We start from the raw sequence: 21077 nt of genomic DNA on the forward strand, positions 1-21077 counted from the left end.
TCTGACATGGAAATAACATCTGAAGAGATTAACCATAATTAACCCATCTTGTCTGACCACTTTAAACTTACATACGTGTGCACATATAAACAATATCTGTACATATATATGCAAATAAGATGTACCTGGAAAATAAAAGCAATCTGTATAGATATAGAGCTACAAAAACTCAAATGGACTTGAATAAACTTTTTAGGCTACTAAACGGAACTCAAAAACCCCCAAAACCTTGGATAGATAATAAATTTTAATAAATTCAGTAATTTTTCAGAATTATTTGTCCAGTGTGCTATACATACTATTTAACCCAGGAAGAAGACTAGGACAAGCTTAATTCTCAAGGTAGTAAGTTCCAGAGAGACCTCTGAAAAAAATACTGTTTTATTAAATCTTATCTTAGGACACAGCTATAAAAGCAATGTCAACAGATGCAGTAACTAAGCTTATTAAACTTTTATCTTCGCATGGCTTCTGCAACCAAATAACAGCTGGAAAACTGATAATAAAGAAATTTAATCCATCATTTTTACAGATGAAATTAATACCTGTCAAATTTACTTCTGACAATTTAATACAATAGTTTTAAAATAACTACTCAGACTTTCTTTTTTGGCTTAAGATAGCTTTTTAAGGCAAACAAGATGACACTTCTCAGTACTGCAAAGTTCAAGTTAATTATTGTAAATAGAGAACAATTACAGACAGTGAATCTTTTATGCGCTATATAGCATGGAAACAGTTTTGACTGTATAAATTCAAGTATAATCTTTTCTGACCTGTGACATCAATAATACTGATTTGAAAGAATATTAAGTATTAATAATCTGTGTAAGATGATAATTAGAAGTTATTCTAATATTAAAAAATTAATATTATCTCAATATTGTTTCTAATGAACTAAATGCATAACAGTGGTATAGAACATTTTAATTAAGCACATAAGTTCTAATTAATAGACCAAGTCTGATCTCTACCAAAACTGCATACTAACCATATATTAATTAAGAATTGAACAAGTATCATGGCAACATTTTGCACATTTAAAAAAAATATCAATCCACATTTAATTTCAAAGACAAAAAATAAATATGTCTTAGGTATATCAGGTGCAGTTGTAACAATATTGTAAAAATGGTAACTGTAAAATGCTAAATGAGGCAGAAGAAACCAGCTAAAACTAAGAAACTAGTTCAAAGTAGAAGAGCAGAAGCTCAGGCACTGACAAGTAGATACTTGAAAAAACACTTTTCAAAAGACTGTTAAGAAAAGTGAACTGAAATAAGCAGAAAATGGGCAGTGCGAAGATCACCACTTGCAGCATCAACAAGTGATGGTTCTGTCTATGGCTGTTCCTTGTTTTCCTTTTCTTGTCCTTCTGTCTTCCTCCACATTTTCAATCCCAGTGGTACGACTTCCAGCATGTTAATTCTAACCTCCTAACTCCATTGCATAGAAAATTATCGAAAGCAGTGGAAAATGAGACGCTTGTTTTCTTAAAGAGGATAAAAAGTTACAGTAGATGAGAGAATGCCAAAGGCACTCCAAATTGAAAACTGCAATCGGCAACCAAAAGGGCAAATTAGCAAAGCGCATTAGGTAAGGAACCAATACTAAAACTTAGGTATCTATGTCTGAAGACAGAGTAACAGAGTACTGAAGGTTGGGGGAATGTGGGTGGGAAAGAGGGACACAGAGAGGAAAGTAAGGTGCAGAGAGTAAATACGAGAGACCTGCTGAAACAACAGCAAGGGCAAAGAACACACGACTTCTTTTGAAGGTTTAAGTAGTATCAAAGAGAATCAGCTATAAGAAGAAAAAAAAAAAGTTGCAGAAACGGACAAGATGAGTAGTCTGGGGAACATGGCAAAAGCATGAGAGGTTTACATGTGCAGTTTGAGGAAGCACTTTCTCTGAAATCTCTCAAAGAATTTCTGCAACACCCCTTCTAAAACATAATGTAAAAATTAAAAACAAAATCCAAAGATACCTTCTGTATTTTCAGGTTTTTAGAGGCTCTTCATTTCACAAAAGTAAAAAGAACAGAAAAAAGAACAGCAAGGTTCTGATCAATTCATAACAGCAGAATTAGTTAACAGTTGATGGGGACAATGAGAGAAACATATGATCATCTTTTTCTCTCAGTAACCAAGGCAGTGGGATAAGAAAGCAAAAGGTCAGTAACAACAGAAGATATACTGGAAGTGAGCCTATGTAACAACAGAGATGGTCGGAGTCAAGAAGAGCGTTTTCCCTCGGATACTAACTTCAGAAAAATGAACCTTGGGAAGTGCAACAGTTTAATATATTTTGGAGAAAGGAATCTAGTGTGGTTAAAATTTACATATCATGTATTTCTGAGGGTTAAAAAAAAAAACAACTTAAAAATAATGTTTAAAAAAAATGTCACAACTCCTAAAAACACCATGTTATTCCTCAAATAACAAGTCAAGTAACAAGTCAAGGTTTTTTTCTACCTCATACAATGTGAAGATAAGAACAGTAGGGTATGCATTGTCTGAAACTGGCTAACAATGAAATGTTTCAATTTATTATAAAAATGATATTGATGTGTACGGTATTCAGTTGTTGTCTTTGCTGATCTTGCGAGGTTCTCTGCAGGCTGCCTCAACGAGGTGCTACCCACTCCCCAGAACGCTTTGGCACTAGATGCCTTTCTTACAGGGCTGTAAAATGTTAAGAAGCCTTTTCAGCTCCGTAGCTGAACTACTGCTGCTAATGCCTGTGATTCACTCCTGGAGACTGCCTGACAAGAGACAGCTATAATCATTTTGATGGAATGATAATTTTTGATGACACAGTCTCTGAGAGAACAGTATTCCGGAAGACAAATGCTGGCAAAAATACTCTACCTGTAACTGAGTATAGGGTCACATTCTCTGATACAGTGTGTAATTTTAACTTCTTTTTTCCCTCGCTTTGTTTAAAGAGTCTTTGGTTTATTAAAAGGTAGAAATAAAACTCCAAAAGTGCAAATCAATCCAAGAGGCTCTAACATACTTGCAGGCAATATAAGAACATAGCAAATTTGAAGTATGACATGAAAACAAATATTCACCAGCTAATACCAAGCACAGAAGGACACTGAGAAAAATCCCTTCTCACTTAACATAGTCTTAAGAGGTAGCATATGACAGAGAAACCTCATAATGAAGACCTACATCATTAGTAATCCTACAAAAAGAGCACACTGACTTAAAAAGCACCAGGAAACCTTTGGGACATTTTCTGATCTTAATTCTCCAGTCACCATAAAAAGTTTCTATAACAAAACCCCCAGAAAGCTCAGTAGGGCAAGCCATTCATCATTACATCTTTCCTCAAGTTAAGCAAGAGGAGAGTTGTGCTATAAGACAAATGTTACAGCTTCAGTTGCATTTGGTAATTCAAAGTGGAGCCTACAAATGAGATATCTCATTAGTTTGAGCAGATGGATCAAAATTAAAGGCTGAATCACCAACTCTTAATTTCCCAGTAGCCAGAAAGAGCTTGAAGTTTTGCAGAGTATGACTGTTGAAAAATCAACATAAAAAGCTTCTCTCCATCTGTCAAAACACATGTCTGTGGAATGCAACTACCTCCTACCAGCCTTAGTCTTAAAAAATGAAAACACACGTACATCTATTAAAACACATGAACATATAACTTCAGTCAAGCATCACACTATAACCTATAATATGACAGTGGCACATCAGCATGACTTCCATAAGACTAAATTACTCCTTTTTAGCATGGTAGAATTCTTTCAAAATGAGTTAACAGAACAGTAGGTAAACAAACAACTGTTGGGTTTAATTTATTAATTCATTCAAAATACTCTAGTAAAGAATCTTAAAAAAGACAGCATTGTGAAAGTTTGATGGCCATAGGAGAGTGTACATAACTCACGGAACTTTAGAAAAGGGAATATATTTTGCTCCGATTCTGGTATTTCTTTCTTGCATAAAGACGAAATATGTAGCTTTTGGTTTTCTGGAGCACTGCTAATGAGATCAGTGCCTGTCATATATTACTGCCTCAAAAGTCAGAAAATTTCAAACATTTCCTGAATTCCATTCAGATACACAACTGCTGTAGAAATTTTTATGAAGTACTTGGGGAGAGGATGTGAGCCTCATAAAATTCAACAAGACCAAGTGCAAGGTCTGACATCTGGGCTGGGGCAATTCCAAGCACAAATACACGCTGGGGAGAGAATGGATTGAGAGCAGCCCTGAGGAGAAGGACCTGGGGATGTTGGTTGACGAGAAGTTCAACATGAGTTCAACACGACAAGAAGTTAAACATGAGTTGAACTTCACTGTCCGCTTGCAGCCCAGAAAACGAACTGTATTCTGGGCTGCATCAAAAGAAGCATGGCCAGTGGGATCAGGGAGATGACTCTTCCCTTTTACTCTGCTCATGTAAGACCCCACCTGGAGCACTGTGTTCAGCTCTGGGGTCCCCATCACAAGAAGGACATGGACCTGTCCAGAGGAGTGCCATGACGATGATCAAAGGGCTGGAGCACCCTTCTTGTGGTGACAGGCTGAGAGAATCCGGGTTGCTCATCTTGGAGACTTTGGGGAGGCCATATAGACCATAAAGTAACAGCTGCATAACAGTGTCAGGAATGAATGATGCAGCTGTTGCCCTTTCTGGAAACACTACCATTTTCACAGAATCACAGAATGGCCAAGGTTGGAAGGGACCTCTGAAGATCATCTAGTCCAACCCCCTGCCAAGCAGGATCACCTCGAGCACATTGCATAGGATGGCATCCAGGCGGGGTTTGAATATCTCCAGAGAAGGAGATTCCACAGCCTCTCTGGGCAACCTGTTCCACTGCTCTGTCACCTTCACAGTAAAGAAGTGTCCCCTCAAATTCAGCCGGAACCTCCCGTGCTTCAGTTTGTGCCCATTGTCTCTCATCCTCTCACTGGACATGACTGAAAAGAGACCGGCTCCATCCTCTTGACACCCTCCCCTCAGATATTCATACACATTGATGAGGTTTCTCCTCAGTCTTCTCTTTTCCAGACTACAATTTTCTGTGATTCTTGCTCTGACCCTGCACACAGTGGTGGACTGGATTGCCCCTCTGTGAGTTTTCATCTTTCCTCCTCCCCAAATCTTGTGCAAGGACCTCTTCGCCACAGAGTTTTGCTTGCACTCTGGACTTAGTGAGGCCTTATAGCAGCCTTCCAGTACTTAAAGGGGGCCTACAGGAAAGCTGGGGAGGGACTCTGTGTCAGGGAGTGGAGTGATAGGACAAGTAATGGTTTTAAACTAAAACAGGGTAAATTTAGATTAGATATAAGGAAGAAATTATTCACTCGGGGTAGTGAGACACTGGAACAGGTTACCCAGAGAAGCTGTGGATGCCCCCTTCCTTAAAGTGTTGAAGCCAGGCTGGATGGAGCTTTGGACAACCTGGGCAAGTGGGAGGTGTGCCTGCCCATGTCAGGGGAGTTGGAACTGGATGGGCTTTAAGGTCCCTTCCAACCCAAACCATTCTATGATCCTATGATTTTTCTATTTAGAAACAGCCACAACTGTGTTATAAAGCAAACAAACTGTATACACACACAGCATGAAAATAAACACAAGTTTAAAGGAAAACTTAAAAAAAAAATTAAAAAAAATTAAAAAAGCTATGAGCTACAGAGCAGGACGGTATCAGACTACAGTAAACCTGTACACAAGGCAATGGATTTCTAAAACAAAAAAATCAGAAGAAGGTGATAACTCTAGAATATCAAATGCTATTCTCAAAATTATGAAAACACACTAAGGGAAACACACACAAAATTATGAAAACACACATGGGGAAGGTATTTCAGGGCAGATATATCTGCCTTTTTTTTTTTAAACATCTGCAGTTTGTATAATGATTAGACAGATCATTTATCAGAGCATACTCATTAAAAGTAAAATCCCTCACTTTTACTACCTGATTAAATATTACAAACTATAATTAATTGTATTATACAATGAGCTGATATGCTTTGTTCTGCATTGTCAAAGACTGCATAGCAGTGTTTTGTATATCATCGTTTCAGGATATGAATGTCTGTTTCATAAGAATGAAGACAAACGTTTTCAATAATTTGAAAAAAGGAAATATAAAAAAATTAAGTTACATAAATGTATATTTAAGAGTCCTGTAACATATCTCAAATGCTGCTCCTTCTTGATATATACACCTGTGCTTGATACAATTGCTTTAAAATATCATTAAACTCATTACCATAACTTTTTGAAATGCCATACTGATTTATGTATTTTTTACTGAATTCAGCTTGCATATATATTCAGCATTTAGATAAATTCTTACACTGAATGATCATCAAAGAACAATATTCATACTGAATTTCCACTGCTAGCAATCTATGTTATCTTTGTCACTTTAATCAGCATATTTACCACAGGCTAGTGATAGTTAACATATATCGTACCCAGAACAAACATTTTAAAGCAATGAAAGTGCTTAACATTTACAATCAATTGAATCAAATCAACCAAAGCATTCTGAAATCAAACACATTTTTATATAGCAAGGGAAATGACACTTCTGCCTTGTCTGAAAATACACTGCTTATTTGGTTGTTGGCTTGGAACATAATTTTCAGAAACTGAGATCAGCAATTGTCTCAGCTAGTGAAACTGTAACATTATGGAGGCTAATGTTCTTCCTGTGACATCTTTCAGCGGCAGCACATGCCTTAAAACACTTGTGTATTCAACTGTTTGTGCAGGAACTAAAACCATTCTCAAGGAAAGCTATGCGAACTACAAAACATCATCTGCAAGAATTATACAAATTATTGCACTTGAGTCTTTTTTTTTTTAAAGTATTATTATTAGATATATTTTTAGATATTTTTCCCCCTCAGTGTGAAGAAAAGAGAGGGGAATAAAGGTGCAATAAATATTCTGGAACAGCATGCAACTTCCTGCCTGTATTCCAAGAAATGTTAGTTGTTTAGACATATTGACTTAAAGAATCTGCTACTTGTAGCTTCATCTATAGCAAGTGAAAATAACACAAAATCATAACAAAAAGTGAAATACAAGCAACTAAAGCTACCTTAGTTTAAGAAATATGGTAAGATGTGAGCATAATTGACAATGAGGAAATAACAAACTCAAGTTCCCTTCGTACTGCTAACAAATGTTGTTAAAAATCTTCACTCTGGCAAATATCAGCTTTCCATATGCAATCTTCATGACTGCATGAAAAGTTTTTTGAATATATCACCAGTAGCTGATATTAGCAAGAGAAGGTAAGTGGTGTTGAACCAGAGGGAGCAGGAAGAGTTATTTGTTGCTGAAGAATTTTATTTTCTCCAAGTCATAAACCAACTGTTCAACTTTTAAAATAACATCATAATCTGAATTTTCTGTGAAACAGGGAAAATACACAGTTCTTAGCATTACTGTGTGTGAATTTCCTTCCGTTATACATAGATTACCTAGTTTTGTTCCTGCTCTGAACAGGTGCCACACCTGTCACAACTACTGCCTCTCACATTGCTATATTTGCAAAAAAATAACAAAAAGAAGACATCATGTGAGGGTGATCTAGGAGCACAACAATAACAGAATGATAAACCATTCATGCAAAGGTGTTAAGCCCACCATCTCAGTGGAGGGGAATGTCAGATTTGAAAATTCACTGCAGAAACCTCTACTGTAGAGCAAAATGACTACTTCCTTTAATAACAAAAGCAAGACACAAAACCAAGGACATTTCAAATGAGAGATGCTGAGCCCTTGTGCACCGTGTCTTGAACACTGCATAATTCTCACCCCACATCTCCAACAGGATCTCTAGCTAGAATTGGCGAGATATGGGAAAGGGTGACAATAATAACTAGATGCTTTTTTTTTTTTTTAATCATTAAATGTACCTAAGTCTAAGGCCTCTAAGTATCAACCTTTGTCATTTTAAACTCGAGACATAAATATTCATTAGTTATTTTAAGGGATATATACTAGAAATTTTCACCTTTGGTACAAATGAACATTTCTTAGCCTCTTTAGATTTTCTTGCATGCTGATTCTATAAAGTGTTCTTGAGGTTAAAGAAGACCCTTGAAATGACATACCTCAAAAAAAAAATCTTTAAAACAACTTTATAATGATTAAAACCAATTTCTCTGTTTGTTCTGAATGCAAACCAAACCAAAAAAATAAATACCTGGTGTCCAGCCATTATTTGCTTCAGCACATTTTCATAACATACTTCATCCATATGATTTAGCTGCTGCACCTGAAAAGTAAACATCATACCTTATATTAAAATCATTTCTATTTTTCTACATATTTTCTACTACACGTCAAACAAGTAATAGTGATCCATTAAAAAGATTTTTATGCAATTAAATTTATAACATACTGATCCCCATTACCAACAACATTTTATTAATTCACAAATAGATCATGAAAATAAGTAGACAAAACACAAAAAAGGGCAGTGGATATAAGGTTTATTAAGTGACTGTTATTTTTTTTAATGACCAAAGAGAGGTAATCCAGTTCCGTTCTTTAATTTACCTGTTTCATATATAAGGAATCATACCTCTACTGGATAGTGATGAAGTAATCCATTTAATACATCACCTTACCACACATCAAATAATTATTTTCATCTTGTATTATATGAATGTAGCATATACACTGCAGATATACATATCTAAGCAGTTACTGATTCTCAATTTTGTTGTCAGAAAAAAGAACTTTCTTCATAGTTGGGTCACATCTAAGAAACAGTGGGAGTACCATGTACAGGATTTCCAATTATGGATAAATCAAAAGGCTTCAGAAAGGTTCCAAAATATAGTTCAGTTTAAAACCAAAGTATTCTTCAATCTACTCCAAATATACTTCTTTCAATTTTTTTGATGCATCATAACATAAATGGCATGCATATACTTAAGGTTGTTCCAAATCAGAATAAATAAATGAAGTTTAAAATCAGAACAGATCAGAACTCCATCCTACATATTTGCATTAAGGGGTGGAAAGAAGAAAAATATAGCTGTTGTGTGTTTTTTTGACACAAATATTTTATAAGAAAAAAATATGTAAGAACTAGAAAATGGAAATTTAGCACTTCTTAGTGTTATCTAGAATATCTTAAAGTTGTAAAACATAGCTTTAATTGCTTTAATGGGAAGGAGAGAACATTCATATTTGCCATCATACAAGAATAATAGTAAAAATGTGAGAAAGATGGCCATGTGTGCAAGAGACAAATATCCAGTCTAATTGCTCTGAAAATGAGAGGTTAGCACTTCATTTAATTATTTTTCAAATATTTATTTGAAAATTATTAAGAAGTGTAAATAGGCAATGCATAAACACACATATGGACATATATATATACACACATGTGCAAACAATTTTACATATTCTTTACATTCATACGTAGAGAGGAAAACTAACATGTATAAAGAAAAATAACAACTCTATATAGCCAGATTATTTATCTTCCATTAAAAAAAACAAACAACTTTTAAAATCAAATTAAACTGAGTAGATGATCCATATATATGACATTAATAGATCTTCAAACGAAGAAGCCAAATTTTACTCTTGGTTCCATATGCTGTCAATTTCAACTATTTCCTGGCTAATGTCTATGCCTAATAAGTACACCAAAAGTTACACAACATGTGCTGTGCATATCTAACCCAGCAAGAGCGAGACAGCATCATTAATAAACCTCAATTAAGAACACAACTAAAATATGCATGAACGCACATCATAAATAGCCATAATGTTATACATATTCTAGAGAAGAATATAGAGCAATCCCATTTATTCCACACATTTTTGGATAATTGCTATATAACACTGAAATGCCATGTCACTAAAATTAATTTTAGCTGAGCTTTCACAGACATCCTAATTCATTTCCTGAAGAAGAGATACTTAGGTACTAGCCTAAGTATCTTTAGCAGAACCACAGGGAGAAATGCTAGTACCTAAAGCAAGCACTCCCCTCCACTGAGCTTTGCAAGGCTGATTGGGCCTCTTCCAGATCCCTGCACTACCATAGAGAAGCAGTCTAGATGCCAGCAGCAGCTCAGAGAGATTTGGAAGCTTTTGCCTCAGCTTGAGTGAAGCAGGTGCCCTATTATACTACCAGGCTGCTACCAGTCTTTTTAGTAGAATCCAGATCTAAAAAGGATAAATATGCCTAACTTCAGTACCAATTGTTCATAGTGGGATCGGAAACATTTTGGAAATGTATCAAATTCCCATATGCTAAAAGCCTGAGAAAAAACGCTGTGTCCATCTGAAATAGCTAAATGGCTATGGTTTAGAGGATGCTGCTACTGATTGTTGAAGAAGGCTTGCCTGCAGTTTGCATATGAATTGGCAAATCATTCATCTGCTCCAAATTTTTGGAGAGTTTTTTTTGGACAAAAAATGTTAGAAAGCTATGGCAAAGCATCTACTTCAAGGAACTAACAACTTTCTGTCTCCTTGCTCCTCATCAGTGTGGATGCAGACATAGTATTGATTGCATCTGTTGATGTTCTACAAGAATTTTTGATTCTGTGGGTTCTTGCACTGCTTTCCTTTCAGATAGACCAGAAGGATACTGATATCAGTAATCACTTGGCAGGTTCAGTATTAATATTATCCTGAAAAGAATCCTTTGTAAAAGAGGTTTAATACTTCTACTTTTCGTTTGCTACAGCATATATTAACTTCATTGCAAAATGTATTTTACTCTATGGAATCTAGAATGGCATTCTTCTGAGAAGTAAAAAGATAAAATCCTGGCTCGTGGCATTACTAAAACAGTCTTGTCTGCTGTGTATTCACATTTCAGAATAACTACTACCTCCTCCTAATAATATTTATGATTATTTCCTAATAATAATATTTATTATTGTGTTTGTCTTGTTTTCTTTTAAGAAAACTTTTTTTTTTTTTAAATCATGTCAAATGTCATAAGAGAATCTGTGTAGTACTCTGATTTTTAAATCAGGGATGCATTCTAAAGTGAATATGATTAAATGGAGTCTTTCCTTTTTTCTTACCAGACTACAGTAGAAATAAACAAAATAGACCAACCTAGTATTAGGAAAAGATTAAAGAAAAGCAACAGCAAATAATAGTGAAGGCACTTAGTATCATTAACGAAGGTTAAAATATGCAAATTGTGGTAAGCAACATACGGTAAACTAGTCTTGCGTGTATACACTTGAAATGGCTCCCTATGGTTGTAAGCTAAAGTTTCTTTCCTGAACTAGTTAAATAACCTAGGAAAAAAAAAAAGAAAAAAAGAGATATAGAAAAATAACTAAATACTATCATTGATTAAGCTATGCAATTAACTTTTGATCAAAAATGTCTTGATTTCTACTAAATTGAAATCAGAGCAAAATATGATTTCCTAAAAAGCTGAGCTATAAAATATCATACATCTCTAAGTTACTTGTGCTTTAATTATTGGCTACTGAAATGCATAGGAAATCTTTGCAAAAGCAGTTTATGGAAATGTGTTTGTATTAACGCCTGTATTTAAAGAAGGATTATAATTTGAAGTGTCAAGTGGCACTGCATTTCATTAACCTATGATTTAAATAAGAGTAATATACCTACATGGCCTCAATGCTTCCCCAAATGAACAAGAGCACAAAGAATAAAGAAGCTAATTTGGGGACTATTGTAATGTGTTTTCTATCAAACATTCACATGTGATAGGCAATGGCTTAGCACACTAAGGTTTTCATCAAAAACTTATAACGCACTAGTGTTATATTAATGCATATCTCATATCTTGATTTCATAAATGAGTATTTTTCTTATACCATTCCAGTGATTATTCCATAGGCATCCTTACTGGCAAAGTTTCTAGCCAAATGGAAAACTGAAATGAGTAAGGCAGAATAATCAGGTCCTACAGTGATTGCAGTTGAGGGTGATGATTTTTCCCCAATGAATCAAAACTTATTAGTAAACTGGAGGCATCACAAAACTAGATACCATTGTACCCAGCCACAATAAGGCCTATTTACAGGGACTGCAAACTGAGGAAACAGGATTCTTTAAGCATTTCTCACTGTATCTTTACACAGAATATGCTTCATAAAACAGCTGTAGCATAAAACAAACAAACAAAACAGTACCCCCTACACACACATAGGAGAAGCATGATTAAAACAAATAGCAATCCTTTCTTTGCTTTTCCTGATTCTTTACCTTATTAGTCGTCTTAATTCCTATAAAGGTTTGTCCCAGTGGTACAGGTCGGAAACGGCCATCAAAGTAGAATAGTCCAATGTAGGGATTGACATGTAGAAATGTAGCAACATCAAGATAATTGGGTAATGTAGCTGAAAGACCCAAAATCCTAATCATACTTTGCGTAGACTCAACCTATAAAAAGAAAAACAACCAACCAAACAAACAAAAAAAAACAGAAAACCTGTAAATAATCCAAGTGTGTTATAAGAGAAGAAATCAAGCACAGTAAGAGTTTTAAAACATCCCTTATGCAATAATAACATGAAAGAAGCATTTAATATATAAAAAAGGTGAACAATAGATATGAGCTAGTGATTATCCTGTATTGAAGGAACCAGAGCACTCTACAATTCCATTGAATCTTGCTTATTCATCTCTTTTACCCTGCAAAAAGTTAGTATTCATTAACCGACATGGAGGAACAAGAACAGTAACACTGGCTTGTTAAGAAGGAATTGTACAATTTACAGGCAAAACTAGGACAGATAATTTGGCATCATTTCTTTCTTAGTTGAATTCACACACTTCTGAAATAAAAAACAACGTAATTTGTGTCATTTCTCAATCTTGGCTATTGCTTAGATATTTCCACAACTCTCTTAGGCAATCTATTCCAGTTCATCACTATCTGCATTTCTGCAGTATGTATCAGTACTTCTGCAGAACTGAAGATACCAAGAACACTAACAGACATTTTTTCTAGCATTTTTTTTTCCTGTGTTTGTATTACACACCTTCCCATTTTATAACAGAAATGGTTATTTTATACATAAACTCTGTTTCACATAAAAGCTTGCATATTGCATATATTTCCAGATAATTTTCAAAAAGAATGAAAGCAACTAAAACATTTGAATGAGGAAAGAATGCAGGAATTTTCCCATATCTTGCTGGAATATTAAGAGCTGTGTAGGCTGGCTCACAGCTTACTTACTAGTGCAATTATTTAGACATACAGAAATTTTCATCAAAAGACTTTTTTTTTTTTTTTTTTTTAACAGAGTACAACTGAAGCCACAAACAAGGTTCTCAACTTGTCACAAATGCATGAATGTCTCATCTTATGAGTAAGGTTCCTATCTTCTACCCAGCAAAGTTCTGTTCAAAACACTATGAAACTTAGATACAGGTTTTGAATGACTAAGATGTGCAAGTTAAAGTGAAAGGAAGTCCCATGTTGCAATTAAAACACAAGAACAAGAAGTTTTCAAAAAAGATTATTAAAAAGTATATGGTCAACATTCTTAAGGCAGATAAAACAAATGATACCATAATACAGACCTAGGGAATAGTAAGTCCCTATCCCTCCAACTCTACAGATAACAAGCAAAGCAAACCACTGCGATGCTGATAATGTACATATCACACAGTAAAAATCTGGAGGTTCAGACAGTTGACGCAACCAACTAAACACCACAGAAAACCTGCTGACTGACCAACACTTCTTCACTTACTCAAAAGAGCAGCTTTGCAGAGGAAAGTTCATGTACAATAAAGTCTTAAATGTAAACTCAAATTCTGAGAGGACAGACACACAGGAGATTTCATTTTCAGAAGTCTTACATCTGCAGCCAGCATTCGAGAAAGCAGATAAGCAAGTTCATTAACAAAGAAGAATTACTAGAACATAATTTGTTAGATATATTTTTATAGCTTGATTTCCTGATGACCTAAGGGTCATCCTCAATCATACAGTTTTGGAGCACGGGGCTTTTGGTTTTTTGGTTTTCTGTATGCTCCATCATGGTCTCCCCACGGGCTATAGGTGTATCTCTATGATCTTGGTTATCACAGGTTTGCTTCTCATACTTTTTTTCCTCACTCCTCACTGCTAGGAGCTGTTTTTGTTTTTTTTTTTTTTTAACCCCAAAGTGCCGCCATTTTGGCTGCATGGCCTAGCCATGCCCTGTGGTGGCACCATTGGAGATGGCTGGAACTGGCACAGGGCAGCCCTCGCCTCTTGCCACAGAAAAGCCCTGCAGCCCCAACCCCTGGCAGTGTCTGGACACGGACACCTCATACAAATGTCTAATTTTCTTAATGCCTATGCAGCTTTTTGAACTTGAATCTGTAAATACAGTAACCACTGATATATTTAATTATCCTATACTTTGTTCACTATCACCTGATAATCAAGTACCTCAATCTGAAAGTGTAACTAAAATCCAATCTACAAAACATCATTTGATTTTGCTAAATTTAATATATTTCAAATCTTCGAAGAGCCTGAAAAATGTGCTCAGTTCCATCGGAAGGTAGGAAATTATTTCCAGTATTTAAACAATTAACAAGAACTGTACACAATAACCATGGACTTATGAATTTTTACATCAAGTAACTGTTCAGAGTTTTCTTTCAAAACATAACATCTGAAGAACAGTTAGAGTTTACTGAGACTTTTCAGTTTCAAAAACCTTGTAAATAGAAACTGCTTAACTTTACCGATCTGGCAGCTGGCCCTGTGGTCAGGGAACTGGTGAGAATCATAGTCTCAGGTTGGAAGGGACCTTAAAGATCACCTAACTCCAGCCCTCCGTCATGGGCAGGGATGCCACCCACTAGATCAGGTTGGCCAGGGCCCCATCCAGCCTGGCCTTGAACACCTCCAGGGATGGGGCGTCCACAGCTTCTCTGGGCAACCTGTGCCACTGCCTCACTACCCTTACAGTGAAGAATTTCTTCCTAATGTCAAGTCTAAATCTAACCTCTTTTAGTTTAGGACCATTCTCCCTTGTACTATCATTATTAACCCAAGTAAAGAGTCCTTCTCCATCTTATTATAAGACCCTTTTAAGTATTCAAAGGTCACAATGAGGTCTCCACAAAGCCTTCTCTTCTCCAGGCTGAAACCTGGAGAACCCAGAATTCTAACTGCACCTGAAAACTGCAGCAATCAACACAAGCAAGAACAATTAAAATTACTAATATGTACAACACACTTATAAACAAAGGATATTTTATATTATACCTGTACATATATTTGTGCTTATGGATATAACACCTGCATATTTTTTTCAATAAGTAAAATTTGGAAATTATTTGGACTATTATTTTTCTATTTATGTTAAGCCACAAAAATCATGTCAGAACAATAAAGAAATCAGGTAATAATGTATTTTTCTCTATTTAAATATGAAAACTAACAACATGTTACTATAAAGACTATTAATAAGCTAATTCAAACTGTAAAGAAAAATATTCAAAATGAAATTTGGTGCTTTTCCCCTCTAAATTACCCAGTAAGATATAAATTTGCAGCAATTTCTCAGCATCCTTGTTAAGGAACTTTGAGCTTTTTATTTCCAATAGTGTATAACGTAAATAAAGTAGGAGCCTGATAAACAATCATTATTTGTTTCACAGTGTTTGGTAAGGTTTGTAAGTTTTTTTTTGTTTTGTTTTGTTTTTTTTCAGGGTTAGGTAAGTTTATGTCTATAATTATTAAAAGAGGTCACTATTAACTACTGTATTAAAGATAACCACTGCCACATATGCCTGAGAAAAAGTGAGATAGCTTATCTAAAACAGGTGAAAGAAGCAGTGGTTAAAGCATAAGAAAACAGTTTTCAACCTGTCTCAGAATTGCCAGCCTGAGTTGTCAGCATTTAAAAATATTAAGTCTATGAAACTCTAAAAGGACATTTTGCTCAAAAAAAAAATCTTTCCTCATTAATGCCAAACTTCTGTATGAAATTCCCATCCTCAAGTATTTCTTATATAACTCTCAAGTTGAAGCAGCACTATTAGACTCCAAAGAGATTCAGAAAATAATCACAGAGGATTCATTAAAAGCAAGACTATAACTCAGTGCTCCAAAGTGCAATAAAAGTCCTCTAAATCATTCCATCAATTTCTTTAACTTCTTTCAAGGCCATACAGATAATCCTTTTTTTGCCATCTTCTTCAGAAGCAAAATAAGGTATGCTTATCCTAAAAGCAAAAATGTATCATAACATTTCTCCTAACTATTTTATGCTCATGATATGCAAACTATAGACTAGAACTCTGTGCCTGTATATCCTCATGTAAATACACAGACCAAGTTTTCTTTATTATTTTAATTATACATGGTAATATACAAACAGCAGTGACCAAAACCGTGCTAAACTTGGAAGTCAGAAAAACAAAATTACCTGAATCTGCAACTACCACATATTGTTTATTTTTTACACTTTACTATGTGATTATGAGTGTCTCAATTACTTATCTTATTCATCTATCCAAGCACTACAAAGATTTTATTTTTGATAATGGCTTTTAGAGTTCTGTGCGTACATTTTCCAACTACTTTTCAGACTTCTCCTGTAAAAGCAAGTATCAAAATGTTTTGTTTATCTTTTGTGTGCATATACAAAGTGCAAGAGGACACTTTGTAAGTAGAGTACATTCAAACATTAGTATTTTTCACGTGCCAGATCACTTATTTGGTCCTAGAAGCCCCAGTTACAGAGTATGCTTAATATATAAGATAGTGGTTTCCTGAAACTGCAGTAAAAATTATTGAAAACATATTTTGAATGATGAAGTTTTCTGTTTACATTCCCTATCACTGTCTGGTGGTGTTCAGCTAAGTGAATTTTCTTCACAACTGGCACAAAATTTCAAATGTTTTAGTCATTACACATGCCTTATTATCTCAGAAAAAAAAGCGTGAGCAACAATTAGAATTTACAAGGCTTTCTTTGGAAAACTGAACCGTCACAGTGTTTACACATCATGTTCTTTGAAAGCTTTACTGTATTTTATTGATTTGATATTACACTTAAAGGAAGAAATAAAATTGCCATAACTACATTTAATTGACATATCTAATTAGTATATCTAATTCAGAAGCATTCATGGTGGCATGTGGAGAATTGACAGCATGTTCACCATACGCATTTGCAAAATGCTATTATCACACCATGAAATTCCATGTATACAGAAAAAATATACAGAAGATAGCTATCTGGTACCCATTTCCACACTCATTTGAGTTTACACTGTAAATGATATAGGATTAGGTATGGGAAGTGCCTGTCTGGACTGTAGATTGATCACAGCAGGTTCATTTTCCTAGTAGATGTGCACATCATCTTATTACATTACAGCTACCACTTGAGAGCATGCAGGGTATGCATAGAGATACTCTTATCTGACTTCTAAAATTTTTCCTGAACTTGTGATCTCAGCAATCTTCCCATTTCCATGTATTAAAATATCACATTCACAGAATTAATTACAATCAAGCTGGAAAGCATATCGCTGATTGTTCAGCTTGAGAACAGAACTAAGTGAAGCAGACAAGTTTACTATTCTCATCTTTGCGCAATTGTACTGTGGTTAGAAATTAATCTGATATTTTCATGACCCAGAATCACTTCAACGCACTCCAAAAGTCAGTCTGTATGCCCTTTAGTGGATGTCTATCCACTAAAGATAAAATGTACAGAAAACTAGACACAAGCATTTCTTAGTGTTAAGTCTAGATGTACAAGAAGATTGATTCATGACTTAAGTTCCTGGGTATCCTGCCTGACTCTTGTAAGAATGAAGTACTGGGTACGGGATACGCATTAGTTAGTAAGATACCCACTAAGACACGTGCAAGTCTCAGCCCCTTGCAAGATCTATGATTTTCACATTATCAAAAAAAAAAAAAGTGGGGGAGTGGAAGGGGGAGGAATTCTCACAGGGAATTTTGAACATAATTAAAGCCACTTCAAAATGCCTAACAAGGAAGTTTGTTAGAATGTTTCACTAATATTTACCTTTTTTTTTTTTTTTTTTTTTTTTACTGATTTTTTGTTCACTGCTTAATGAAAGCATTACTAAGTAGTCAATCAGTCCACACAGGTGTTAATTTCCTCATTTTAGGAAAACTGAAAAATGGAAAAAGCAGTAACATAAAAATGATAAAATTACAAAATTAAAAGTGCATAGTAAAAAAGCAACTACTAATACTGCTTTGAAGATTCTACATAGGATGTTATCTACAACTCCGCATAGAATACATGTTACTAGGCAACGATCTAGTTAAGTAATTTTATGAGTTTTACTCTGCTTCCCGTGAACCCTGAGAATACTGTGATCTCAGTTCTCCACTCAGAACATATTAAAAAATCTAGAGGTACTGAAAAAATGTAACCATGCAGAAAGCACTATTATAAGCCATATTATTTTACCTTGGCTAAATATTAAGTATGCAATACTTTGCCTGAAGAAATTACACTTTGAATATACCTATTAAGAGATTTCTATGCCCTGCACAGTGCCATGTCAGTTTTTCTTGAATGACAAAATGCCTTTTCATATACTGCTTACTGTTTTTTTCCCCAAAGAGAAACAAAAAAGAAATATGAAGTCTTCTACAAATCAGTTTAACTGCTTTATTGTATTATCAAAGTGTGACAATCATGATTACCTTTTACTCCATGGATATACCAGGAAAATGGAAAAATGTTCAACTATCGATCATAAAAAGTGTTGTGCAGAATGACTGCCTGACCACTTCTATGCAAAGTAATAGAAAAGCTTCTGAAGATTCATTCAAATATCTGATCACTAACAATTTCCAAGCAAATGGAGATTAAGTTTGTTTGTTTTTTTAAATATATTGTTTTTTAAAAGTCATTCTTACACAGCTACAAAGCTGCCAGAAAAGATAACAATATACATCTAGAATTATGTAAGGCATTAATTTTATGATAATCTGACGAACTGACAGTTTTTAAAGAACTTATCATTGAAAAACAGCAATTAAAAAGGGATGCACCTAATTGCTTTCTATGCCCAACTTTACTCAATAATTTTATCCATGATATGCAGTAAATAAACAAATAACTGGTGACAAGAATAAGAAGAGGTGATTGGTAGAATTAATATAACGGATACGTGTGTCAGCCGTAAAGGTAAATGTACGTTGTCAGTCCCATTCAAATTAAATTTATCTTAATTTAGCTCATTCTAAAATACACCTCAGTAGTTAAATAAGAAACTATTTTCCAGAAACACTCTTATAGCAACAAGTGAATCCTGCAGCAACTATTAAAGTACCTGTCTGAAGACTTAATGAACCAGCATCTAAATGCAAGCTCCGAAGATGATGTGTCAGCAAATAAAGTACATGTAATTCTTAAAGAACAGAACTGAATAGCAGGAAGGAGATGCTCAACCTCTGTACATGCCACAACCAAAACTATCAGAAGTTCTATACCCAAGTTAGCTGACATGTTCTAAAAGCAGATGCAAACATGAGAAAGTTCAGTGAACAAAGCCCCACAATACTATAAGTGAGGAACAAAACATTACAGTACAAGGTTTTGCTAAGGAGATCCTGAGAAACCTAATGGGCATATAGAAGGAACATCAAGGGGCAAAAGAATAAAGCAGTCACTCAAGATGAAATGTGAATAACCAAACAAATGCCAATGCCATTATTTATCGATGCATTCTAGTCTCCAAAAACACTTGAATGAACTACAGCCAGCTACTGCTAGAGACAAGATATGGAGACAAAAGAACCTTCCCTCCTCTGACCTCATCAGCTGTTCTTAGATCATTAGCTATCAGCCTTCTTTTAAAATAAACAAACAAAAAAAAACAACCAAAATTTTCTTAATCAAAAATGGGATTCCGAAAACATGAGAAGTCCCAAGCAGATAAAAATCCAGCATTTGGCTTTCAATGGGAAACCTCTGGATTTGTTTGCTTCTGATTGTCAAGAGGCACAAGAGGGGGGAAAAAAAGAGGTAGAAGAGAGAATAAAAAACTAGAGACAATGAAGATGCATCCAGAGCAGGAAAACTGTATGACAGCTCATAGGGAAAATTTCTTAAATAAGGCATCATGAGGAAAGAACATTATTAGGAAGGAAAGCTCAGAAAGGTAATATGAAAATTGCTAGGGGGAAGGAGAAGAAAAAGAATGATAATTAGGGATGGAGAAAGAAGGGAAGTAAGCAGTGTGACAAAGTTGTGACAAACAGGTAGAAAAGTGCTAGATCCAACCATTCACATTCTAAATGTGGAATGAAATGTAAAGCTCCGCCTGTCAGCAAAAATTTCTTAGGCTCAGTGGGAACTTCCACTTGATCTTCCAGAGGCCATAAAAGCATCACTATTTCCAAGGAGACTGTGTGTAGTTTGTGGCTATTTAAATGATGAGATAACTGAAAACTAAGTCTAGAAGCAAAACTATGCCCTTTAAGGACACAAAGGTTGGGCAGGATTAGGAGAAGGATTTATGAAACATTTAGATTTTTTACACGTTTTTAATACTCACTTAAAACTTATCTGCAGAAAAATATGAATAGGTGATAGCATTTATTTCACATTCTAGTGAAATACAGTTATACATACATATATATATTAAAGGCACTAAGACCTTTGTGTCATCTTGAGGAGCTGACTACAAGAAAAACTAGACAGATCCACCTTAAAATACTGGCCAATTTGCAGTAAAAAACTAAGACAAAACAAAACAATAATAATACACCCCCCCCCAATTCCAAAGGAAAATACGTTAATTTAGCAATATTTGGGTCAAGATTAAAATCATAAACGTAATCTAGTCTATCTGTCTCAAATGACTATTGCATTCTAAATTGTGATATTGTTGAAAATAACATTTGCAAACATCTAAGTATAGCTAAGCTGACTATTGTTAAACACAGAAGCAGATTCATGAAGTTGCAGGATTGTGATGTTTGCTTATTGTTATTTTTTCTATACTTTTACTGTGTCATAACATGCATTAAAAAGAAAGTAACAAAGAGAAAGCGTGATTTTCTGTTTGTGTGAGATGTTATCCTGCATATTGTTTTGGATATT

The 21077-nt window shown here is 34.8% G+C and overlaps 1 protein-coding gene across 7 annotated transcripts in view; it reads right to left on the minus strand.

Moving 5' to 3' along the window:
- ASCC3 (activating signal cointegrator 1 complex subunit 3) overlaps positions 1 to 21077 on the minus strand; it is a 283273-nt gene that overhangs the window by 152457 nt on the left and 109739 nt on the right. For 6 of the 7 annotated variants that reach the window (XM_050709555.1, XM_035561717.1, XM_035561719.2 and 3 more), the window contains exons 12-13: positions 12223 to 12399; positions 8201 to 8272 (exon numbers count right to left, since the gene is read on the minus strand). In XM_050709555.1, the coding sequence (XP_050565512.1) occupies positions 8201 to 8272; positions 12223 to 12399 (249 nt within the window). Of the gene's footprint in view, positions 1 to 1379; positions 1493 to 8200; positions 8273 to 12222; positions 12400 to 21077 lie in introns of those variants that run through there. The other variant, XM_035561720.2, reaches the window with a different exon arrangement.

The sequence above is a fragment of the Cygnus atratus genome, chromosome 3, assembly GCF_013377495.2.
Source record: "Cygnus atratus isolate AKBS03 ecotype Queensland, Australia chromosome 3, CAtr_DNAZoo_HiC_assembly, whole genome shotgun sequence".
In the NCBI taxonomy this organism is placed as follows: Eukaryota; Metazoa; Chordata; class Aves; order Anseriformes; family Anatidae; genus Cygnus; species Cygnus atratus.